Raw genomic sequence first — 26,153 nt, 5'->3', positions numbered from 1 at the left:
GGTGTGGGGGGATCAAAGGGTGGACACGGATGTGAGTATAAAACAGATCAAAACAGGGTAACACAGACACATTAGCTGCAGTACAAGAATGTGGGTTGCAATTACTGGATTTGGGTAAGAACATATCATGAGACACTGTTGAAAAAGAAAGAGAGATGAATGTAACATGGCTGTTAAATGTGAGGAGAGTTTGTTTAGTGTGCAGGTCCTTGGTGTCAATAATCAGATGGCTCGTTGCCTGAAACTGTGATCAACACAGGCTTTGAAAGATTATTTCTTCTGCTCATATTAGTCTATATTCTTTAAGTGCCAGCTGAAGCATGTTTGGTTCTCTGGTGTTGGTATTTTGATGGATGATAGTTCTGAGATTGTAAATTTACGGATATCCAGCGTTGAGTTCCTGTGCTTGATCAGAAGTAAAATGGTTTAATTACCGGTAATGCATAAAAGCGCAAATTTTACCATTTCCTTAAACAAGGAACTCAAGTGAAACATTGGTGTGAGACTAAAAAAAATATCATAAGTAAAATGTTTATGTAAGCAACAGACTAAACATTATAGTTGACTTATAATGAGAGTATATGGTGAAATGTGTGAATGTTGACAGCAGGGGTCTTTTAGAACAAGTAACATAAATCTGAATGGAGTTGAGATGATTTATCAGAGAAGAAAGACAAAATCAGTGACAACATAGATGCACCCTCATTTTTATACTTCACTTTTTATACTCACTGTTTGATACTTTTGGACCTTAATGCTATAATACATATTTTTGTTCCCATGAACTGTTTCCAGATAAATTATTTTCATGCTGTGACATAGCTGCAGATCAACATTAAGGACTTTGAAACCGCCAGACTCTTTAAAGACTTGTTTCTGTTTATTTTTAAGGTATCTGATGACCATTATGAAGAAGTCTCGCCTGCTCCTGTTCATCTTTATGCTAGTGTTCATGCAACCATCCGGCACATCGGGGGGCAGGATTCTGGTGTTCCCACTGGATGGAAGCCACTGGATAAACATGAAAGTACTCATAAAGGAGCTACATGCCAGAGGCCACGAGATCACGGTGGTTCGACCATCTGATAGCTGGTACATCAGCGAAAAGTCTCCTCTCTACAAATCTGTCACTCTTCCCTGTAGTGGTGGATTCGAGGAAAACTTTGAAAAGTTTTTGTCTGAACAGCTGGAAGTCCGACTTGAGAAGAATTCTACCTCTGTTTGGTCTCGTCTCTGGACTCATATTCAGATGGAGCGGGTGCTCATAAACCAGTTCTCTCACTTTCATAAGAAACTGAGTGAAGTAATTGTGCACATGTTCGAGGATGAAAAACTCATGCAGTCTTTTTATGATGCCAAGTATGACATGGTCTTGACTGACCCTGGCATTGGCGGTGGCGCAATGCTGGCGCGGCGCCTCCACGTTCCTTTGGTTTTTAACGTCAGATGGACCATTCAGGGGGAAGCTCACTTCCTTATCGCTCCCTCACCTCTGGCATACGTTCCCTTTACTGCAACAGAGATGACAGATAAGATGACCTTTCCTCAACGAGTGAAGAATGTCTTGAGTTACTTTGCTGGAATGTACACGCTGTCTTGCATCACAGAACCTGCTTACAAGCCACTAGTTAGGCGCTACTTTGGTCCTGATGTGGATTACTCAACGTTTTTCCTGGATGCTGATATATGGCTCATGAGAAATGACTTTGTCTTTGAATTTCCACGTCCAACAATGCCAAATATTGTTTACATGGGTGGATTCCAGTGCAAGCCCTCCAATCCACTCCCAGCAGACCTGGAAGAGTTTGTCCAGAGTTCTGGAGATCACGGTGTCATAATAATGACTCTAGGAACGCTAGTCAGTAAACTTCCTCAAAAGATCTCTGAGGAAATCGCTGCAGCCTTTGGTCAGCTGCCTCAAAAGGTTATTTGGAGATATACAGGACAGAAACCAGCCAGTCTAGAAAACAACACATTACTGGTGAACTGGCTTCCACAAAACGACCTCCTAGGACATCCTAAGACCAAAGTGTTTGTGACTCATGGAGGGACCAATGGGGTTCAAGAGGCAATTTATCACGGTGTCCCTGTAGTTGGACTTCCCCTGTTCTTTGATCAGCCTGACAATCTCTCAAGAATTAGAGCCAAAGGTGCAGCTGTGATTGTGGATATCGCCATGCTCAACAGGCAGATCTTTAAAGAGGCACTGGAAACGGTTCTTTACAATTCCTCTTCCAGAGAAAACATGCAGAGGCTGTCCAGGCTGCACAGAGATCAGCCCATGCCTCCTCTGGATCGGGCGGTGTTTTGGATTGAACACGTCATGAGGCATAAAGGAGCGCGTCATCTGCAGACACAGTCCCACAAAATGTCCTGGTTTGTTTACAACTGCGTCGATGTCATTGCTGCTTTGGTGGCAGTTGTTTTGGCCGCAGCATTTCTCTGCATTTCAACTGTAAGATCAGCGTGGAGCATGATTTGTAACGGGAGGAAAGTCAAACGTGAATGACCAGAAAAATAAAACAATTGTTCACTTAACTGATTAACTGACATATTTAGCGCGTTATGTTTTTTAATCGCTTAATCTATTTTTTTATCTCTAACTTTACTTTTTCTGTTTGCGGGGTGCTTTTATTATGAAATCTGTGTTTGTGCTTGAGTTGTTAGGGGAGGAAAACAATGAAAACAAAAAACATTTTTTGGCTGTCACTGTGTTTGGGCTTGTTTAGCATAAGCTGGTAGGCTCACATTGGCCGGGTTTCCCAGATCCAACCTCTCTTAAGGATTTAAGAGAGGTTCAAAGAAGGTTTGAACTAAGAGAGAACCCTAAGATACGGGTGTTTCCCAGATGACTTCTTAACACCGTCCTTTAGTTTCGCTCTTTCAGACGCTCTTTGGAGCAGCTGTACGGTTCTGAAACCAAATGAATCGATGCCAGGCAAATCGATCACCGATCACTATCAGCGCATTTTCACACGCAGCACTGCTGCCTAACGCACTAATTCACTGCTGCCTGTGCGTTATAATAAAAAATTAAGATGATAAATATAATTCAATGACCCTTTTTCATCCAAACGGTGCGTTACTCCGTTATTTCTGGCTACAGTGAGGCTTTTCTTCCCCACACGCAGAGACCGGGAGTAAACGTGGTGGGCGTGTGTGTGCGTTCAAAAACATGAGCCAAGAGAAGGCGAGTTTCGCAAATCGCAACGTGGAATTACAGCAAACCCTGGTTTTTCGCAGGGGTTATGTTCCAAAAAGAACCCGTGATAAGTGAAATTCTTTTTACAATTATAGAGGGCTTCTAATTGCAGAGATCATCCCCGCCTCGCACGTATTCCTCCTCTTCTGAATGATGCTGCATCCCGACTCGCGCTGTATACAGCGCGAGTCGGCAGGTGGGTTTTTTCAAGAGAAGAAAATAGTTATGGGTCGTTGTCTTCGCTCTTTTTTCTTCTGGGCAAAAAGATTCTTTAATATAAACCGACACCATTGATTATATTTGAGACTGTAATGAACGATTCATCAAAGGATCCCGTTCTTTCAGCTGCTGCTTCCCTGTCATCACACATGTAGGTGCTCGGGCTCGGGCTCGGCGCAGGTGTCACGGCTGCCTGGACAGCCCTGTCCGACAGCACGTCCAGGGGATTGAAGTGCTGACGCACGAATGCGTTCATAAAAACAGTTCTGCTTCGCGCACTGTGACGCGGTTGATTTGCAGCGAGAACATGCTGTATAGCAGCCAAATTATCAAATAAATGATATTCATGATGATCGTTTTATTTGTGCGTAAAGCATAAAGCATATACAGGAACACACTTGTTATTCCTTATTTTTCTTTTTTTTCCCCCTTTGCTGTCACCAATAAATGCTAAACAATATACATCTAAAGTATAAAATAGATCAAAACTTGTGCGGGGTGCATTGTTTTAATATCTCATTGCTTGGTGTAATATTGATTTGCCTGACGCGGCTGGATCTGTGAGTCTTTGTTCACTAAGATGGTTGTAAAGACTGGGTCAGCAGCATCTTTCATTTCCTTCTTAATGAAAGAGATACTTAAGCTAAGAGCGACTCTGGGAAACGCGATTTTCTTTCACAGGCTCCTTAAGAAGGTTTGAAAGAAGTCTTTCGCTGTTAAGAACTACTTAACTGATCTGGGAAACCCGGCCATTATCAGTACGTTTACATGCAGCAGTTCAATCGTAGATGGACAAGCATGGGGGGGTGGTGGGGGGAGGGGGGAGTAGTGGGGAAGACAAGTGAAATAGTCCATGCACCACTCAGCACCACTCAAGGTGACCAAACTTACTTATGATTTTTGAAAAGATCCATGTCTATAGATGATATTTTGGTATGATAACCTTCCTGAGTGGCAGCTGGATCATAGTTATCAGCTCATGAAGTTACCCACCCCCTCCAGGTTAATTGATGATTCTAAATTGGGTGTATTATACATTTCCTGAATCTTTGGGCCTGTGAGTATTCCAGTTTTTGTATTTTGTGTTCTAATGTTGTTTATAAAACTAAGCTGGTTCCTTATTTCATTGTTATGTCCTTTATGTCGTGTATTTGCATAATAAAGACCAGTTTGTGACATCAGCCTAGTGTCTGTTACAGTTTCATAGGAGCCTAATGATGCTCTTCTAGTTTAAGGCTCACAATGACCCGTAACAACAATATAGTAGGGGTATATTATACATTTCCTGAATCCTTATGGTCCTGTGAGTATTCCAGTTTTTTATTTTGTGTATCTCTGTTGTTCCTAGATGACACAGGGCTAAAAGATAGTATACCATTTAGGCGAAAATTGTGTAAAAATGTGTTTTGTTTATAGTTTAAAGAGCTGCAGTAACCTCTATGTTAGTCAGAAAGATTCACATCTTAGCTTGAATGAATGCTTAAAAGGTCCCATTTAAAATGATACCAAAGACAATATTGTGAAACATTGACAGATATCCTGTACATGAGTCTAAACCAGGATATGCAGCAGCATCTAAAATGTAATTTTCTGAAGGGGGTGTGTAACTTCATGAGCTGATAGCTATGATACAGCTGCCACTCAGGAAGGGTTATCATACCAGAATATAATCTATAGACATGGATATGTTCAAAAATCACAAGTAAGTTTGGTCACCTTGAGTGGTGCTGATAAGTGAAATTTTGGGCTCTGGCCCATGGACTAAAAATGGAGGAGCATGTGTAACGCCCGCCAATGTAATAATGCCCACAAACGTAATAAACCACAAACGTAATAAAAATATGCAGCTTTTTTTTGTATTGATATGTTTATTTTTTTTACCTTTCATAACATTAATTAAACCAAAATAAATAAATAATAATAATAATTAAAAAAAAATATATAAAAAAAATAAATAAATAAATAAAATAAATAATAAAAAATATGCAGCTTTTAATGTAATAATCCTGCAAATGTAATACATTTCCCACAAACGTAATAGTCGCTGCCTACTACAAACGTAACTGTTATATTGCAAAAGATAACGCGACACGTAACTCAAGTCGGAGTTGACGTGACTCCATTTATTTTTGAACTACACATGAACGCATGTAAAAACAGCCTGTCGTAAACCAGAACCGGGGAGTCGTACCCCGAAAGTTCTTAAAGTGACAGTGTATGTCGTGAACTACCAGACATAACATTTCCCCCCCCTTCACACAACCTAGGTGTGATACTCAGTCTCAAAGTCCCCCAGGTGTTTAGGCCTGGCGCGAGCTCGAGCTGGGCGACCCTCAGGTGCAGCAGCAATTTCCGGTGGCTGCTCTTCGACTGCGGCCTGCGCTTGGACAGCTGGGGCGGCTGCCGCATCGAACTGTGCAGTCGGCAGGGCTGTAAAGGCCGGCACACCCAGTCCGGGCGCCGGTGGGGCCTGCACCTTACGCAGGCGTTTAGCATGCCAGCGGGTGCCATCGGCTAACCCGAATGAAGCTGGACCAAGCCGTTTGGTAACCTGGACGGGGTCTGACCAGAACGACTGGAGCTTGTCGCCACGATGAGGCCGTCGGATCCTGACCCAATCCGAGACAGCGATGGCAGGTGGTCTAACCCGTCGGGTCCTGTCGAAGCGGTCCTTCATCTGGCGTTGACGGGTAGCGACTGCAGCTTGAACCGGGTGCACTGGGACCTGAGCCAGTGTTGGGCGGAGCCTATCCAGAGGCAGCTGGAGCTCCCGTCCCAGCATGAGGGAGGCTGGGGAAACTCCTGTGGTGGCGTGTCGGGTGGCCCGAGACGTAGTAGTGCAGCAGCGTCTGTAGGAGACTAGTGGTGAGTGTGCACCCTTGTGCCAAATGAGCCCTGATCCCGTTTTTCAGCGTTTGATTTAAACGTTCCACCCCCCCGTTCGCCGCCGGGTTGTAGAACGCTGTGCGGATGTGGCGAATCCCCTTCCCCGCCAGGTATGAGGACAGTTCATGGGAGACCATTTGGGGTCCATTGTCAGTCGTGATCCTCCGGGGCAATCCCCAACGTGCGAACAGAGACTCCAGAATGTCAATGAGCACCTTGGCCGTGACGGAGCCCGCGGGTGCCACCTCCGGCCACTTAGAGTGGAGGTCGTAGACCACGACGAGGAACCTCTGATGATGCGGCACCCCATGCAGCTCACCACAGATGTCAAGCTGCAGGTGCTCCCAGGGCTGTGACGGCCAGTCTAACGGCTGCATTGGTGGGGGTGGGGCCGGGGCCCTGGTCTTGCCGCTAAGAAGGCAAGCAGTGCAGTCCCTGACCAGGGCCTCTATTTCCCTGTCGATGCCCGGCCACCACACGACATCACGGCACCTCTGTTTGAGCCTGACTATGCCCAGGTGACCCTCGTGCGCCATAGCAAGGACACGCGCCCGGAGGTCACCAGGGACCACAGTGCAGAGCCCGCGGGCGACACAGGTGTCGTTCCAGCACGACAACTCCTCCCTGACCCTGTGATAGGGAAGCAGCTCGTCGGGCACCTTCCCAGGCCAGCCTTGCCTGACGTAGGTCGAGAGAGTGGACAGGACGGGGTCGTCCGCTGAGGCGTCCCGAAGCTCCTGCAGCGACACTGTCTCGTGGAGGGGTGTGTGGAGGAGCTGGATGAGGTCCTGTTCGGCCTGGTCCCGTTCGGGTGCCAAAGGTTGGGCTGCGGGTGGGCTAGGGATCGCACGTGACAGCAGGTCAGCCACCACGTTGTCGCGGCCTGGCGTGAACTGCAGGCGGAAGTTGTACTGCTGCAGTCGGTCAGCCCAACGATGGAGGCGGAGCGGTTTGTGGCTGGTGCCTGACGTTGCCAGGAGGGTAGTGAGGGCCTGGTGGTCGGTCCTCAGTGTGAATGTGCGCCCGTAAAGGTACATATGCCAGCGCTCACAAGCCCAGAGGCACGCTAAGGCCTCCCGCTCCCCCACCGAGTACCTCTGTTCTGTGGGGCTGAGAGCCCGCGAGGCGAAGGCGATCGGTCTCTCGACGCCCCCCTGCAGCTGGGACATCACCGCGCCGACGGCGAGGGCAGAGGCGTCGCACGTGACGAGGGTGGGGCTGACCAGGTCGAAGTGGGCCAGGACCGGTGCAGAGGTCAGTTGGGACTTCAGTAGGCGCACGGCGTCGGAACATGCCGGTGTCCAGACCCAGGGCTCGTCTTGCTTCAGCAGCTTACGCAGCGGCGCAGTCGTGGCAGAGTACTGTGGCAAGAAACGGAGGTAATACGCCGTCATGCCCAGGAAAGAGGCCACCTGAGCGGCTGAGGTTGGCTCCGGGACACGGTGGATGGCCTCTGTGTTGGAGTGGAGCGGGTACGTGCCACCCGCTGAGAGGCGGAACCCGACAAAGTCAATGGCTGGGGCAGCGAAGACACACTTCTCGCCATTGAGTGTGAGGTGGTGCTTGGCCATTGCACTGAACACCCTGTGCCCCGTGAACCACAATGTCATCCAGGTAGACTGCCACACCCGGTATACCTGCGAAGACGGAGGCCATAATTTTCTGGAAGCAGCTGGGGGCGGAGCTTAGCCCAAACGCCATGCGTTTGTAGCGGAACACCCCTCTGTGGGTGATGAAAGCGGTGAGGTTGCGGCTCTCGGGGTGTAGTGGCACCTGGAGGTAACCCTGGCGGAGGTCCAGTTTCGAAAAAACGGTGGACCCGTGGAACTGGGCGGTGAGCTCCTCTGTGGTTGGCAGGGGGTATTTGTCGGGGATGATGGCCTTGTTCACCGCTCGAAGGTCCACGCAGAGTCGCAGCCCCCCAGACTTCTTCCTGGCCACCACCAAGTTGGAGATCCAGGGTGACGCGTTCACCTGCTCGATGATGTCGTCATCCAGCATACCTTGCAGCTGAGCAGAGATGTCATCACGGAGGGCCAGGGGAGAACGACGGAGGGGCTGTATGACAGGCGTCACATTCGGGTCCAACAGGGGCTGGTGGGCGAAACCCACGAGGCAGCCCACCCCGCTGAACAGCGCAGGCCACTGTTGCTGCCAGGGGATGACAACGGCGTTGATCTCTGAGCCGTGGGTGTCCAGCAGGGTGAAACCGAGGCTGGTGAAGAGGTCGAGGCCCAGGAGGCTGGTCCCGTGGCGTGCGACATTGAATCTAAAAACTGGCAGTGTCTTATCCCCGTATTTTACGGGCAGCTGGAGGGAGCCCACAATGTCAATTTTGGAGTCGGCGTAACCACGCAGGGTGGTGGTGGCCGGTCCAAGTGGCTCGCAGGGGAAAAACTGTGTAACAGTCGCCAGGTTCAGGAGAGACACTGTGGCTCCTGTGTCCAGGAGGAGGGGCAGAGTGACATCTCCAACCATTAACGAGCACGTTTTGAACGGTGCTCGTGCTGAGCTCACGTTGTGGATGACTGTGGTGTTAGTGGGTGGCTGAGAGGCTCGAGCTGGGGCAGACCTGCAGACTTTGTGGAAGTGGTTTAATTTTCCACAGTTGGAGCAGGTTTTACCACGGGCAGGGCAGTTCTGGGCTCTGGAGTTGTGTGCAGAAGAGCCACAGTTCCCACACTGCTGATGGTACTGATCGCGGGGCCGAGCGGCCAGTAGGATGTTCTCCTCCCCGCTGTCAGCGCTCACATGAAGGAGGGGCGTCTGTGAGGTGAGCGCGCCCGCTGCCTGTGTCTGTGAGGGCGGGGGAGTTGAAAAGCTCGCCGCGCACTCCAGCGCAGATTCCACCTGAACCGCGAGGTTTATTGCTGCTGATAAAGTCAGATCATCACTTTCCAGCAACAATCTTTCTCTGATTTTGTTGCAGCTCGTGTGCAAAATCAGTTGGTCTCTGACCATTTCGTCCCGCAGTCTTCCAAACTTGCAGGAAGTAGCCAAACCCTGCAGGTCCGCCACGTACTGAGCCACTGTTTCCCCTGGCCTTTGATGTCGCCGCCGGAACAGGACCCGGCGGAGCAGAGCGCTCTGTGGAGCCGCGAAATGTCCCTTCAGTAACTCCACGGCCAGGGAGTATGACGGTGCGTCGCCGAGTGTTCCGAACACCCGCTGTCCCTCAGTTCCCAAGCAGTGCAGCAGCAGTGCACGTTTCCTCCCGGCGGACACGTCCGCTAAGCCGGCAGCCAGGATGTACGTCTCGAACGCGGAGATCCAGCGGTGCCACGGGACCGGTGGTTCCCCCGGGAGGGCCAGGAACGGAGCGGGTGGTGGTAGGGAACACGCTTCAGCCATCTCTCGTCGCCAATGTTATATTGCAAAAGATAACGCAACACGTAACTCAAGTCGGAGTTGACGTGACTCCATTTATTTTTGAACTACACATGAACGCATGTAAAAACAGCCTGTCGTAAACCAGAACCGGGGAGTCGTACCCCGAAAGTTCTTAAAGTGACAGTGTATGTCGTGAACTACCAGACATAACAGTAACACGCAATTTCCCACAAATGTAATAACTATTACGTTTGTAGAGATTTATTACGTTTGTGGGGAAGTGAAAATCTTCAACTTTCAATGTTGTAATAACTTCCCACAAATGTAATAATGCAATGAACAATGGTTGTTGGTTATATATATATATATATATATATATATATATTTTTATATATATATATATATATATATATATATATATATATATATATATATATATATATATATATATATATACGGTTAATGTAGAAAAACGGCTATTTTGCAAACTAGCCGGTGAATGTGTAAATTATAATAAAACCCATCCACACTCTCGCAGCCTGCCCTGCATAATTAATGCTGTGGATGTGTCAGACCCGACACTTTTTCGGGGAGTGTAACGTTAGGCCATTCAACTGAACTGTAGGCTTTTCTGTAGTAACTGGACTCTATCTACCAAATTAATTACGTTTGCTTAGTTTGTTTTGGTTTCATCAATTTGTGCAAATGGAGGAGGAGGAGAGACCTCATCTCATCATGCGCTTCGGGTTTGCGCGATTCGGGTTTAGGAGCGCACCTTCCATGAGAGAGACGCAACAACTGTTTGTCTGTTTTGGAGGTGGCAAAGAGAAGAATAGATATTTCCTCAAGAAGACTGTTACACTGGATATTTGCGAGTACATTACCCAGACCTATGGTGTGCCCAAATTCAGAGCACACAGAGCGCAGTGATTCATTATCATAATTATCATAATTTATTGTTATCATAATTGCTGTGGGCATTGTTATTATGATTATTATGATGATGATGATGATGATGATGATGATGATGATGGTTGTTGTTGTTGTTGTTGTTGTTGTTATTCCAAAGCAAAGCCACGCTGTCATGTTAGTCTATGGGACAGACAGCAGTGAGCTCGCTTTTGAACAGTAAATATTAAAATAATCCGTACACAAGTATTTACAGCTGATAATGAATCACTGTGAATACATCAATGTCAGTTACGTGTATTGAATGGATGGATGACAAGTAAAAGCGTAATCAGACAAGCTTTTCTGTGTTATTTTGGACATAGACTAACATGGCAGCTCGGACATCATTTTTAATCATCTCTCCAGTCTTGATGGCATGCCGTGGCAATTATAGCCATTATTCTGAGTCCAAATCCCATGCAGTATATTCCTAAATTGAGTATTCCAAAACAAATAATGCAAACTACAGATCACGTCATTGGCACCCCAGAATAGAGCTTTGCCACCGAGGTGAGATGCGGTCTCTCCTCCTCCTCCATTTGCACAAATTGATGAAACCAAAACAAACTAAGCAAACGTAATTAATTTGGTAGATAGAGTCCAGTTACTACAGAATAGCCTATAGTTCAGTTGAATGGCCTAACGTTACACTCCCCGAAAAAGTGTCGGGTCTGACACATCCACAGCATTAATTATGCAGGGCAGGCTGCGAGAGTGTGGATGGGTTTTATTATAATTTACACATTCACCGGCTAGTTTGCAAAATAGCCGTTTTTCTACATTAACCGTATATATATACATACCAACAACCATTATTCATTGCATTATTACACTTGTGGGAAGTTATTATCAGTGGTGTAAAGTAACGAATTACAAGTACTTCGTTATTGTACTTAAGTAAGATTTTTGAGAATTTGTACTTTTATTGATACTTTCATTTTTCTGTACTTTTACTTTTACTTCGTTACATTTTCAAGTAAAAAATCGTACTTTTAATCCGCTATATTTAAAATTGGACACGTCGTTACTCGCTACAAATTAAAGAACAGCACAGCGGGGGCTGATTTATGGTTCCGCGTTACACCGGCGCAGAGCTACGGCGTAGGGTACGCGGCGACGCACACCTTACGCCGTAGCCTACGGCGTAAGGTCGATTTAACGCGGAACCATAAGGCGGACGGGAGGGAAGGGGGGCGCGTGAATATACCGAGAAGGAGCCGCAGCTCCCGGGAGAGTTGCGCCGCAGAGGCGGGCCGGAAGGCCGGAGGAACCGCCGTCGCGTCGAGTACCGAGGAGGACTGAAGCCTGAATTATGGTTCCGCGTTAAATCGACGCAGAGCCTCGCCGTTGGTGTAACGCGGAACCATAAATCAGCCTTGAGCGGCAGCCGACGCGTGTCCATGCGCACCATTCTTTGATTCCACCCCTTCTAAGGTGGTTTTGGCATTTAAATGTTCAAAAGTCTCCTCTTTTATCAGCTGGGGTTGCTTAATGTTGTCACTGCATACTACAGGCTGGGGGTGAACCTGTCAGCGGGGCCAATGGGGTAACGCAGCAGTGATGAGCAAAGGGAGAAATTAAAATGGGGTAATAAACGTTAAAGGGGTCAGAATAATATCACCATTATTTAGAGTTGTAAGCAAATTCTTGGATTCTTCATTTCTTTGCAATCCTTTTGAAAATAATTTTGTACTTTGAATTTTGTACTTTGTACTTTGTACTTTTTACTTTTGTACTTAAGTACATTTTACACCATGTACTTTTGGTACTTTATTATATTTAAGTTGAGGTATTTTTATACTTTTACTTAAGTAATGTTCTTAATGGGGACTTTTTACTTTTACTTAAGTAATTTTCAAGCAGAAAATTTGTACTTTTACTTAAGTACAATATTTTTGTACTTTTTCCACCTCTGGTTATTATAACATTGAAAGTTGAAGATTTTCACTTCCCCACAAACGTAATAAATCTCTACAAACGTAATAGTTATTACATTTGTGGGAAATCGCGTGTTACGTTTGTAGTAGGCAGCAACTATTACGTTTGTGGGAAATGTATTACATTTGCAGGATTATTACATTAAAAGCTGCATATTTTTATTACGTTTGTGGTTTATTAAGTTTGTGGGCATTATTACATTGGCGGGCGTTACACATGCTCCTCCATTTTTAGTCCATGGGCCAGAGCCCAAAATTTCACTTATCAGTACCACTCAAGGTGACCAAACTTACTTGTGATTTTTGAACATATCCATGTCTATAGATTATATTCTGGTTACATTAAAAGCTTCATATTTTTATTACGTTTGTGGTTTATTACGTTTGCGGGCATTGTTACATTGGCGGGCGTTACAGCATGTGCAAGTTGTCGGTCCAGTGAATGGAAAATGTACATTTCTAAAACGCCCCGATGGCACCTTTGATAAAGGTAGAGGGATATGTGTTCTTTGTGGAAATGACTTTGCTTACCACTGAAACAGCTCAAGTTTAGCCACATTTACGCAAAGCACCCGGTTGCTAGTGCAACAACAGCTAACTTTTTTTTTTTTCAATTTTTTTAATCGCTTGACAGCACTAGGATATCGTGTCCCTGCTATCAGCAAAAGGCTAAGGAAGTTTGGACTCCTGTCCCGGTTATCTCCTGCATTTTATAGGAGATTTATAGCACGATGCCACTCATCAAAAACAGCAGCAGAAACCACCGCAGAGTCAAGAAAGAAACTGAAAAAAGTATTGACAGAAGAGAAAATGAGAGCATGACTGCGTAAGGCACCAAACAAGACGTCAGGGTATTTAATAGGTTAGCGGTCACAGCTCTTTAATATGTATAACTTTATTTTTGACAGGTTAAAGTTTGATAGGTGAGTTGAAACCTGTTTCAGTGACATCTGTGAACTTTTACCTCCACGATCGCATCATAAACCAAATACGCTGACGGGATAGTTAACGAAGATAAGATTTATTGAGCTTAATAACAGCAAAAGACAATATGAGTAATCGATTGCAAGATTAGATTTTATTCAAGCGAGTGTGGCCTTGGCTGTAAGGGCACGTGAAATTGACTTTAGGCAAAGTTATAATTGCCAACTACGCCACCAGGGGACTTTCACCCCTAGAATATTAACCTGTCGGAGGTTAGGTTAGGTTTTCTCTCTCCTTTCATCTTGAAAGCTAAACAAATACTTCATGAGCTCTGCAAATCCAAGTATGGGATGAGTTATTCCACAGGACTTTGCAAGGCCCTGGCAGAAATGGATTGAGGAATTAAATCAGTTAAAGGATTTTCAGGTAACAAGATGCATAAAACCTGAAGACTTTGATGCAGTGGAGACTGCCGAACTGCATCACTTCTGCGATGCAACGGAGTCAAGTTATGGTACAGTAAGCTACCTTAGATTCGCAAATAACCAAGGCAAAATCCATATCTCCTTCATATTTGGAAAGGCCAGAGTCTCACCTCTCAAGCAGATCACCATACCCCGGCTCGAACTCACTGTGGCTACACTGGCAGTAAAAGTGGATCGAATGCTAAGGAAGGAGCTGCACTTGTCACTCACAGATTCAACATTCTGGACAGATAGTACATCTGTATTGAAATATATCCACAATCGGACCAAGAGATTCCATACATTTGTATCCAACAGAGTTGCTGTGATCCATAACCTCTCCCGCACAACCCAGTGGAGATATGTAAAGTCCGAAAAAGACCATGTGGAAAGAAAGACGAGAGAAACACGGAGGTGATATTTTTCTTTGTTCAGAAACTTGTCTGATAGACCTGGATAACCACCAGTGAAGCGAACCCTGTTCCGTGAAGATATTTTTGTGTGTATTTGGATTCTTCTGGGTGAGTTTGACTGTTTGTAAATGAGAAATTCATGGCTGTAAAACTTTAATGGCGGCCGTTGTGTTGTGAGCAGTGCTCCTAATTCGATGTACGTGACGCTGTTTAAGTGACACTGGTTATATGTAAGTTGTAGAGTGTTTCTATGTGCCTTTTGTGCACCAAATGAAACTAAAATGCACAATACAATGCACTGAAAAAAAGGCGCTTTGTTCTGTAGTGTGTCGGCGGTGCGCCGTCGCCATTTTGAGACGTCAGGAGAGCCCGTTTACTGATTCCTTTGGTAAGAAAACCTTTTGCGTCACTTTTGGTTTGTTTTATTATTTTATGTTTACACTGTTAAACCAAACAGTAAAAAAATGTAAGCTAACCACTGTGATGGAAAGTTAGATATATTTTGAAAATTGCTCTGACTGTTATGCAGGTCAGGTTTTTTTGTTGGATGTATGATCCTGCGTGCTGATCCAGTCCAGAGGTGGCGAGCCAACTGTACCAGGACCCACGGATGTCTGCTGATTGGGAGAGTTTGACTTCCTCTGGACTGCCTGAACTTTGCTGATCCTGCTAGGTGGTAGGATAAAACTGCACTTACCGTCCTTCTGCATACTCTGGGAGGAGGACCCACATCAGAACCCACATTTCTGTGGTGTGGAGTTATACCACAGTGACTTTACTTACTGTTTACTGTTTATGTCTAAATACTGCACACAATATCCAAATATGGTTCTTTTTCTTCTTTTTTACAAAAAATGCCTTTTGCACTCATCTCTAGTACTAGTAAATGTTGTGTTGTATTTATTTTATGTGGGTGCTGAAGTGCGTGTTATTTCCCCCATGACTTCAGTGCCCACACCATGGGTGAGGTTGGCGAAAGGATCTTTCTGTGTGGAGTTTGTATGTTCTCCCTGTGTTCCCTTGGGTAGCTAATGTGAGCTACCCTCACAAAAACATGCACACAGTCCTGGGCTATACATGCCCCCTCTGGCCAACCGGGGCGCCAGATGGGGTGGGGAGGATCCGGCCGGAATAACGTGATCCTTCCACGCGCTACGTTCGGCCGGAGAAACCCCACCCTGTCTGGTGAAAAGACGCGGCCTGCTCACTCCTCAGGTTAAGAAGGAGACCTGAGCTCAGTGCAGGGCCCTCCCGGGGTTGGTAGAGGATGGCAATGCCCAGGACTGTCACTTAGGTAGGAGCACGGGGTGGTAAAAATGGGAAAAAAAACGGGATAAAAAAAAAAAAAAAAGAATGTCTGTCTATCTGTTGTGCCTGCGCCTGCGCACTTTATATGTTTCACCGTGGGAAGTGGGAAACGTCCTCTCGATTCTTTGTATGTCTTGACATGTCATGAATCGACAATAAAGCTACTTTGACTTTGACTATCATTTGACTATCATTTGTTTCGAGCAAACACAGTACTTCAGCAATGAATTCACTTACCTGGAAAATAGCAAAAACCTCAATGCAAGAAGTAGCCTCTGCAAACTGGATCCGATTCTTGATAATGGAATTCTGAGAGTAGGAGGTAGAATAAACAGAAGTGCAATGCCTGTGCACCAGAAGAACCTAATTATTCTCCCCAAGGGTTCTCACGTACCTAACCTCATCCTACAACGTATCCATCATCAAGTTGGGCACTCAGGAAGAAGCCATATCGAGGGCCGAAGAACATAATCTCCTATCTGCAAAATTGTCTGACAGGTGTTTTTCACATTAGATGACATCACAAGGTGGGCTGCACCTAATCAGTCTGTCTGTACGTTATTTCCACTCATATAGGTATCCTTAAAAACAAAATAGCATTCTACAACACAGTTTTTTGTTTTCCCAAAAAAGTGAAATTTTCAGATAGGAGGTTATGTTCTTCGGCCTTCGATATGCTTTCCAGGCTAGGTCAAAGGTTTTGGCTCCCTCATGCAAACTCCTTATCCAGGAAAATCATCAGAAACTGTGTATTTTGCAGAGGCATGCAAGCAAGACCTGGAGAACAGAAAATGGCGGATCTTCCAGAGGATCGTTTGTATCCAGACCTACCACCTTTTAGTCATGTTGGCATTGACTACTTCGGTCCCATCGAAGTGAGGAGGGGCCGAGCTCAGGTGAAACGGTGGGGGGTCATCTTCAACTGCATGGTCAGTCGAGCTGTCCACCTAGAGATGGCAAACTTCCTAACCACAGACTCATGCATAAATGCCATACGCAGATTCATCTGCAGAAGAGGACCAGTTTTAGGCATCAGGACAGACTGTGGGACAAACTTTGTTGGAGCCCAAAAGGAACTACAGGAAGCTTTGAAAGAGTTGAATCATCAGATGATTCAAAACACCTTTTCAACAGAGGGAGCAAAATGGATCTTTAACCTTCCTTTTGGAGCCCACCACGGCAGTATCTCGGAAAGACTGATCATATTAGTCAAAAAGATCCTCACATCTGTCCTAAAACAACAAACACTGGATGACGAAACCCTATCAACAGCACTGTGTGAGGCGGAAGCCATCCTGAATGACCGACTGATAACCACAGTGTCAAGTGACCCCAATGATTTGGAGCCACTAACCCCAAACCACCTGCTTCAGCTGAAAGCAGAAACAATTATGCCACCAGGGGTCTTCAATAAAACCGACCAATATTCAAGAAAGAGATGGAGACAAGCCCAGTATCTTGCAGATCTCTTCTGGAACCGGTGGACAAAAGAGGATCTTCCACTCATGCAAGAAAGAAGCAAGTGGAACAGCATAAAAAGAAACCTGAGTCCTGGAGATCTGGTTGTCATCGTTGATAACACAGCACCAAGAAACTCATGGATGTTGGGACGTGTTGTAAAGACATTTCCAGATGCCAAAGGCTTCGTGAGGAGTGTTTTGGTTAAAACGAAGACCAACACAGTTCAACGACCTATAAATAAGCTCTGTCTTCTAATGGAGGCAGCATGATGAACTGAGGGGAGCTACAGTTGTCCAGCCTCCTCAACAGACTTTTTCCTATGGAATTTGATTAGACTAATGGTCAAGTAACATACGAGTCGTCAATATCACCGTTATTAAGAAAAGCTAAGAACTTTCCCCACATATCATCAAAGGGCTTTTTCTTGACAGAATAGTTTTTCTAGATCCAGGAATGACGTTAATCTCAGCCAGAGCCTCAGGTTGGACTCCAACATGTTTCCATGGGACTTGGTTGTGCTTGTTTCCTTCAGAGCCACCGTTAGATCCATGGGCGCAATTTCCACTGGGGACAGGGGGGACATGTCCCCCCCACTTTTCAAAATCATGTTTTTGTCCCCCCCACTTTTTACAGTTTAAAAACTAACGCTAGGCTCAGCCTGTAATTGCAAATCATCAAGACACCCTGTGCGAAGGTACTGACGGCACGGCAGCCCCGCTCTCCCTCCTTCCTCCTCCCCTCCCCTCTCCCATCAGTGCTGCTCAAGGCTGATTTATGGTTCCGCGTTAAATCGACGCAGAGCCTACCGCGTACGTTACGCGGCGACGCGCACACTAGGCCGTAGGTCTGGCGTAGGTTCTGCGTCGATTTAACGCAGAACCATAAATCAGCCTTCACAGACAGACAGCCAGGACGCGGCGCAGAAATGAAGAGGAGCCGGTGTGAGTACCAGATTGTATCGGGCTGAAATATTTTCCCCGGAAGTGTGCATTTTTTCCCCGCAATGGTATTTTTTTGCCATGTTAAGCTAGGAAGGTAGTTTTTCACCATGTCTTCACATTCAAAACGTCTTTTTTGGCAATTGCGGATTAATCAGTGAGCGCTTAGTTGACGTTACATTTTTTTAATTATATTTATATAATGTATTATGACTATTTTGCTTAGACATTTACAGATTCAACAATGAGAACATATAGAGACATACACTTCTGTAAAGTCAGAAGCAGCAGATCATAGTGGAGGTAAAAGGGAGAAGAAACATATAACTGCTGTTCACGACCCGACCTTCTTTCAATGACTTCTCTCTCTCTCTCGGCTGCTGTAGTCACTCTGTTCCTGGTCTTTTCACGCAAACGGTCAAAAGCCAATCACAAGACGGAACGTCATCACGTACGGGAGACCTCCAATAAAAAAAAGCAGGTGGGAAAAAAAAGCACCGACACCGGCAGCTCAGTTTAAAATCCAGTTTTGCAGCGGAACAAAAAAGCAGCATCACTGCTGTATTGCAGGTAGGCTGTGCAGAGATGAGTAGCCAAATTATATTATTTTATATTACTTTATATGCTATTGTCGCTAGCTAGCTAAGATGTTAAATATAAAAATAGTGAGTAATAGTGAGGGTACTATAATACCCCACACACACACACACACACACACACACACACACACACACACACACACACACACACACACACAGAGGTTGAAGGTGACAACAGACTGCCAGGAAAAGGCTATTAGTATTGTTACTTTAGAACAATTTTAAAGTAAAAAGAACTTTGCATTAAAAATACTCTTAAAAGCCCAATTTATCCAAAACCTTACTCAAGCAGATGTAACTGAGTACTACCCACCTCTGGTTATGTGTGTTGTATAGAGTATGGAAAGCACATTTTCCCTCTGCTGCACAGACCGCTGCGTGCGCCGCGTACCCTACACCGTAGGCTACGCCGTCGATTTTACGCGGAACCATAAATCCGCCTTTATTCACTGCAGCACCCGCCTGTGCTCCTGAAAGAAACTCCTGAAAGAAAAAATGGGTGAGTACTTGTAATCTGTCTACGTTTTTACTTTCTAAACAGAAAACAGGCTTATTATCTTCTCTTTTTTCTGATTAAATGCATCCGAAATAGCCTGGTATTTTTAAAACCGAATTTAATATTTTGTATCCACATTACATCGTTGTTAAAAAAAAAAAAAACCTTCCACACAGAACCGAAGATATGCGTTTTCGACCACATTCATAAGCATTCCAAACCTGTAGATCATCTGTTCTTCCGGCCTCCGGGCCGCCTCTGCGGCGCAGTTTCCCCGTTTTGCAGATACCGGCTACGCGTGTACGGGGTCTGCACAGACAGATGGGGCAGCTGTGGAGACATCTCCCTCCTGCTGCGTAATATCACGCGGTGTTCGAAAAAAAAAGCGTTTGTAGGAGCTTGGCTAAAATCAGCCACTTTTTCCTCTGAATACGTGCCCTTATGTCTTGTAAAACATATTAAATCCTACATTAACTTCTCACATAGTCATTTTCACATAAGGTCATGTATAATTTTTGAAAAAATTCTAACCTGCAATATGCTCTTTAAGATCAAGAGAAGTGGTACTGTGAGTTTCCTTGGCTCCATTATAAACAAGGAGGAGTCAATGGAATCCTATGTTTTTTCTGTGCCCAAGCTTTTGAAAATGAAAAATCAAGCCTGGCCAAGAATGCAGATCCAGCATTTTCCCAAAAGGGGCAAAAATAAAAAGTTAAAAAAGTGTCTAAAAAAGTAAATGCATACTAAAATTGTTTGATTGTTGGCATTCACACACACATAGTCTTACAAAGCCACACTGCACATCCATGCTTCAGCTACACGCACAGATTTGCCGTTCCTACTTGTGTCCCCCCCACCTCTGAAACTAAAGTTTCGCCCGTGTATATATATATATATATATATATGTATATGTATATATATATATATATATATATATATATATATATATATATATATATATATATATATATATATATATATATATATATATATATATATATATATATATAACCAACAACCATTGTTCATTGCATTATTACATTTGTGGGAAGTTATTACAACATTGAAAGGATTTTCTCTTTTCTCTACCTCTCAACCCTTTTATCATCCTTCAGGTGCTTCCTCAGGATTTTTTCACTTTTTGTCTCTTATTTACTCCCCATCCTTTTTTTCATCCCTCTTCTCTTTTAATATATTGCCTTTTTATTTGAGTGGTCTCAATATTTTCATTTTTCCTCATCATCTCCTCGTTGTCTCTGCCAGTAAGTTACAAATGATCGGATATTATATTCATCCTAAATATTTCAAAAACATTTTGATTCAGGTTTAATACTGGTTTTAAATTCTACATCCTTCTTTATTTGATAGTTAAACGTTCCTGTTTTACTGCTCGTTTACAGTCTGGACACGTGATCCTCTTACCTGTCCAGGTGGACCCAAAGGTGGAGTATGGCAAGCCAAAAGGGACACAAAAACGCAATACTTTGTGATGAAACTAAGTTCAAAGCAAATGATGATGAAAAAAAGCATTAGCATACAGCAGAAATAACTTTGCCGTTTCCCACAAGACTTGGCTACCTTGTACCTTGCAATGCACAGGACCTAACAGTCCTGTGCATTGCCATCCTCTACCAACCCCGGGAGGGCCCTGCACTGAGCTCAGGTCTCCTCCTTAACCTGAGGAGTGAGCAGGCCGCATCTTTTCACCAGACAGGGTGGGGTTTCTCCAGCCGAACGTAGCGCGTGGAAGGATCACGTTATTCCGGCCAGATCCTCCCCACCCCATCTGGCGCCCCGGTTGGCCAGAGTGGGCATGTTTTTGTGAGGGTATCTCACATTAGCTACCCAGGGGAACACAGGGAGAACATGCAAACTCTTTTCTTTTCTTTAAGTTGCGACATGATACAGGTGTGTACCGATTTTCGTTCATGTACGTCAAAGCGTATTATGGGGCTTGAGGCGCAAAGTTTTTTCTGTCTGAACCAATCAGATAAAGGGTGGGCACGCTTTTTGGCGTCTAGCGTCGCCAAGGTAACGCTTTTGAAAGCGAAAAGTAATGAGTGGTGTCGGAGGATGGAGACGCACATTTTAATGTATAACACACTTTGGGGCACGTTACGGTTGGGGCCGTATTAACTGCCGAAGGAATGGCATAAATTGCGCCAAAATTACACAATTAATTCAAAATGGCCGACTTCCTGTTCGGTTTCGGGCATGACGCCAAGAGACTTTTTTTTAAGTTGCGCCATGATACAGGTGTGTACCGATTTTCGTGCATGTACGTCAAACCGTATCGTGGGGCTTGAGGCACAAAGTTTTCAAGGGGGCACTGTTGAGCCATTTTGCCAAATTGCAAAATTTGGTGACTTTTTGGGCACGTTTAGGGGGGCAAAAAGGCCTTCCTTTTGTCAGAACAGAAGAATTCCTACAGATACAATAGGGCCTTCGCACTGCAAGTGCTCGGGCCCTAATAATAAACATCACAGATACAATAGGGTCCTCGCACCTTCAGTGCTCGGGCCCTAAATATCCATGAAGGGCAGCTATATAGAACAGGTCACTGAAGCTAAACTTCTAGGAATACTTCTCGATGAACATCTGTCATGGCAGAATCACATAGACAAGTTAACAGGCAAAATGGGGAAAAGTATATCTATGATTAGAAGACACTCCTCTTTATTAACACAAATTACACTCCGACAAGTTATTCAAACTTTGGTATTATCCAACCTTGACTGCTGCTCAGCTATCTGGTCAAGTGCAGCGAAAAAAGATGTAAACAAACTTCAGATAGCGCAGAATAGAGCGGCTCGCCTTGCACTCGGGTGTTCTATGAGAAAGGGTGTTGGCTAAATGCATCATGATCTTGCCTGGATGAAAGTAGAGGACAGATTAACATACAATTTACTAACATTATTCAGGAATATAACTGTGTCTAAACAACCAAACTGCCTGTACTCAAAAATAACCTTTTCCCAAAACAGACATGAGCACAGGACAAGACAAGTTAGCTGGGGTCATATTTCTATTCCATTACCGAGATCAAATTCAATGAAAAGAACTTGTATGTACAGGGCCGTCTCACAGTGGAACAGGTTGCCATATACCATAACTAAAGCAACAAGCAGAGACAGTTTCAAAAAGCAACTAAAAAGGTTATTTTTGGGTACATGTTTGATATTCATTTTGTGATTTATTGTGTGGAATATACAGCTCAATGTAGTTGCAGGTTGTGATGGTTACCACTACTACAGTTCATGTTGCTGGTGTAATGATGTGGGGGGGATGTGGGAGGGGTTCATGGAATGATGTAATTGTATTTACTTATGTATTTAGCTATGTATTCATACATTTAAAATGTAAAGTACTATAGGAAGTATATATATATATACTATAGGAAGTATATATATATATATATATATATATATATATATATATATATATATATATATATATATATATATATATATATATATATATATATATATCATGGACCCCAGGAAGACTAGCTGGCATTTTGCGTCCGCTAATGGGGATCCAAAATAAAAACAAAACAAAACCAGAAGTCAGATCTGAACTCCTGTCTTTCCAGATGAAACTGATTAAAGTAAATTAATTTTATCTTCCCCTGTGATGCATGAACAGTGTTGATCCTGATGACGCTTCTGTAAATCTGTAAACAACTCTGGTGGTGCCCTGGTCAGCACCCACCCGTTCATTCATCTTTCCTTCCTTCCCCCTGCCTTTCATCTCTTTTAAGCTCCTTCCTCCATTCTTCTCTCAAGGTTTCAGAACAGATTGTGTGACTCTGCCCGATGTTTGACATTTTTAAATGTCTACCCTTCAGTGCTGCTCAGGACCCGTCCACATTGGAGTCCAGACTGAATCGCCTGGAGTGCCACTTCACCTGGGGCCTGGATTCCAGACGTTCCAAACTGATCCATCTTAGGGACATGCTGGAGGACATCGGCACCGAGGAGGGAAACCTCTGGTTGGGTCATATTAACAACCTGCAGGGTTTCATCTGGTGTCAGCTCGGTGATGAACAAAAGGCCCAGCGTTTCCTCAGCAAGGCCACCCAGACCTTCCGACAGCTGAAGAACACGGATGAAGGTCCCTGGTTGGTGGTGAACTTTGGGAATCTGGCCTGGCTGCACCACCTTCGGGGAGACGACGAACAGAGTCAGGATTACCTGTCAAAGGTTGACACTCTGCTGAGGGAACACCCGTCTCCATCCCAGGACGAGCTCCACCCCGAGATCTGTGCAGAGAAAGCCTGGACCCTGATGAAGTTTGACAAAGACAAGAAGCAGCAGGCTGCCGATTACTTCCAGAGGGCAGTGGAGATGCAGCCGGACATGGTGCACTGGAGGACCAGCCGTGTTATTGGGAGGGTGAGCGCTCACAAGCACAGTGACACGGACCTGGATCAGGACATCTGGGAGGAGATGAGGGAGGCCAGGGATCTGGATCCAGATGACACGTACCTCGCTGCCCTTGAGCTGCTCATAAGAGCCAAGAAAGGAGACCAAGTCAAGGATGAAGCTCGCAGGCTGGAGGAAAAGATCTTACTGAAACCTGTTGGCAGTTACAGCGGCATCAAGGTCCTGCTCTGGGTGTACAAACAGCTGGACGACATCGAACAGGCCATTAATTTACAAGAGAGGGTCCTGAAGAGTCATCCTGATATTCGATACCTGAAGCTGTGCGCCGCACACTGCTACAGATGGAGAATCATTTCCTTCAGGGACAGTCGTCCAAACCCATTGAGAAGCATGGAGGAACGAGCCATCAGCCTGCATGAGCAGGCGATCGCTCTTTATCCCGATGGCCGTTCCTTCAGGGAGAAACTCCACCTCGCAGACATATGTGGAAAAACAGGCAGGGATCCATTGAGAGCATATCGGATTTACCAGGAGCTGCTAAGGCTGGACCTGGGACCTGCAGACAAGCAGCAGCTCTGCCACCGCTACGCCAGACACTTACACTTCATCTGGCGGGAATCGGACAAGTCCGTCACCTACCACATGAAGACAGCAGAGATCCCTGTGGAGTCCTCCATCAGGCAGAAAAGCATCGGACAGCTGAAGAAGCTTAGCGAGCAACGCGGTTTCTGGAGGTCGGAAGAAATCCGGAGGTTCCTGGAAACACTGCAGGAGGACCAGCCTGAGTGAGCTTTCAACAACAGCTAGAAAACAATAAAGTGTGTTTCTCATAACTGTAAATACTCGTTAACAGGTGAGTTTAATTAATGTTCAGATTAGAGAAGAGATATTTGGCTTTTTAATTCACCTGCTACCAGAAAATGCATATGTTGCATAAAAGTATGTTTCAGTGATTTAAACATGTTTGAATAAAGTTTAAGAACTCACAAGTAACAAGATAAGATAAGATAAGATAAGAAATCCTTTAATAGTCCCACAGAGGGGAAATTTGCAGATTACAGCAGCAAAGGGGATAGTGCAAAACACAAGAGGCATCAATATCACACGGTAATAATAAAACACTATAAACAGTATATACAATAATAATAAGAAGAAGAAGGAGAACAAAAATAAATAATAAGAAATACTAGTATGTAAAAAATAATAGATGGATATTTACAGATGTTATTTACATAATTGCACGTTGCAGAGAATGATATTGCACATTATTTTCCGGTATGTATATTTATTGTCAGGTTGTATGTGGTCAACAGCTCGTTTCTTTGATAATTCGATCGATCGATAGATAGTACATAAATGTTACTTACTGCCATGTTCTTCTACTTTGGAAAGGGGAACAGCTGCCCACCTTTGAAATATTCAAAGAACAAATAATACAATTCCTCCCATTGGAGAGGCTAACTCTCAAAGGACACGGCCGAGAACAAATGTTCCGTGAACTGTGGTCTCCACTCCTAAATCAATTAGGGGGAGAAAATATGGACTGACATGACTCACTAAATGAGTTGACCATTTGTCAAAATGTTGCTATTATCTCATGTATTCACTGTATATATATTTACTGTATTTATTAACCATTGTCTGCGTCTAATTTTTGTCTGTGTTTGGATGTTTTTTTTTTTTGTTTTTTTTTTCTCTTGTTTTGTTTTGTCAATGTTTTTTGGGGCTCCTATTATAAAATAATAAAAAGATATTTAAAAAAAAAAAAAAAGAAATACCACTTCGGTAGTTCCAGTTTGTTAGTCAGAATCAAACCCGGAAATCAAGAATCATTTCAGTTCCTCTGCCGACCTCCAGGTTAAAAGTTAAACTTTACAGTAGAAATAGACATATTTACAGCCTTGTACAGAAACAGTTAGGGTCTCCATGGTTACATTTCACCTCCATGACGACTGTACAGGGGAATTTAAAGAACTTCATCACATAAAATGATATTAAGAAAGGAATTAATGCATCATTCAAATCACTCCATTTCTTTTTTATTTCTGCCACAGATCTGTCCGTGGCACTCACAGCGTTTACAACAGCAACGACGTGCTGCCACTCACTCGCTTTCTTTCTGTTAGTGATGCCACTACTGTGACCACCAAATGATGTGGTTTTCCTGCCTCCACCTCATCCACAACATCTCCATCTCAGTCTCCGTGAAATTTAGTGGCACGGTGGCTCGACACGTCTCATTCATGCTGACGCAGCAGAAACAGACTGCAGGTGGCGCTGCGCATGCTCAGCAGGCTCATTTATATGCAAATACAGTCATTAACTTCTTTGCATTGACCATTTATGGTATGAAGTGGGCGTGTAGAGGGTGGGGTATGAGGAGAATTAACCTGCACAACCTTCCAGCTGGACTGTGATTTATAAAGAGAACATTGCGTGCAAGTGTGCGTGCACACGGTTTTATAAATCAGGATTTTTTTGTGCGCACGGCATTTTCGGATTTTGAGCGCACATACACTTTTCGTATGAATCCTACACCCTTTTATCAATGAGGCCCCAGGTCTGTGACAGCTGGAACTCTTACCGGTTGGTTAGTAATTCAAGCCTTTTGTCATGCAAAAAAAGTAAATTCATTATATA

General features: G+C 44.6%; 2 protein-coding genes across 2 annotated transcripts; both read left to right on the top strand.

Annotated features, from left to right (window-relative positions):
* Window positions 1-38: 38 nt before the first annotated feature.
* On the top strand, window positions 39-4,224 carry LOC133444098 (UDP-glucuronosyltransferase 2C1-like). Its single transcript, XM_061721599.1, has 2 exons — window positions 39-114; window positions 892-4,224. Exons 1-2 carry the CDS (start codon window positions 89-91, stop codon window positions 2,507-2,509), a joined length of 1,644 nt encoding a protein of 547 aa, XP_061577583.1. The 5' UTR covers window positions 39-88; the 3' UTR covers window positions 2,510-4,224.
* Window positions 4,225-22,943: 18,719 nt separating this feature from the next.
* LOC133444883 (interferon-induced protein with tetratricopeptide repeats 1-like) lies at window positions 22,944-25,190 on the top strand. The gene has a single exon (XM_061722777.1). The coding sequence runs from the start codon at window positions 22,944-22,946 to the stop codon at window positions 24,300-24,302; it is 1,359 nt and encodes a 452-aa protein (XP_061578761.1). The 3' UTR covers window positions 24,303-25,190.
* The last annotated feature ends 963 nt before the right edge of the window (window positions 25,191-26,153 follow it).

The sequence above is a fragment of the Cololabis saira genome, chromosome 5 (genome assembly GCF_033807715.1).
Source record: "Cololabis saira isolate AMF1-May2022 chromosome 5, fColSai1.1, whole genome shotgun sequence".
In the NCBI taxonomy this organism is placed as follows: Eukaryota; Metazoa; Chordata; class Actinopteri; order Beloniformes; family Belonidae; genus Cololabis; species Cololabis saira.
Note: the sequence above shows the minus strand (reverse complement) of the source record. Positions and strands in the feature narration are given on the sequence as shown.

Excerpts from the sequence above, each read along its gene's own strand:
- LOC133444098 (XM_061721599.1), top strand. The coding sequence starts at position 89 with ATGTGGGTTGCAATTACTGGATTTGG. Across the intron at positions 115-891 it reads GTTGCAATTACTGGATTTGG|GTATCTGATGACCATTATGA; the intron begins GTAAGAACATAT and ends TTTATTTTTAAG.
- LOC133444883 (XM_061722777.1), top strand. The coding sequence starts at position 22,944 with ATGTTTGACATTTTTAAATGTCTACCCTTCAGTGCTGCTCAGGACCCG.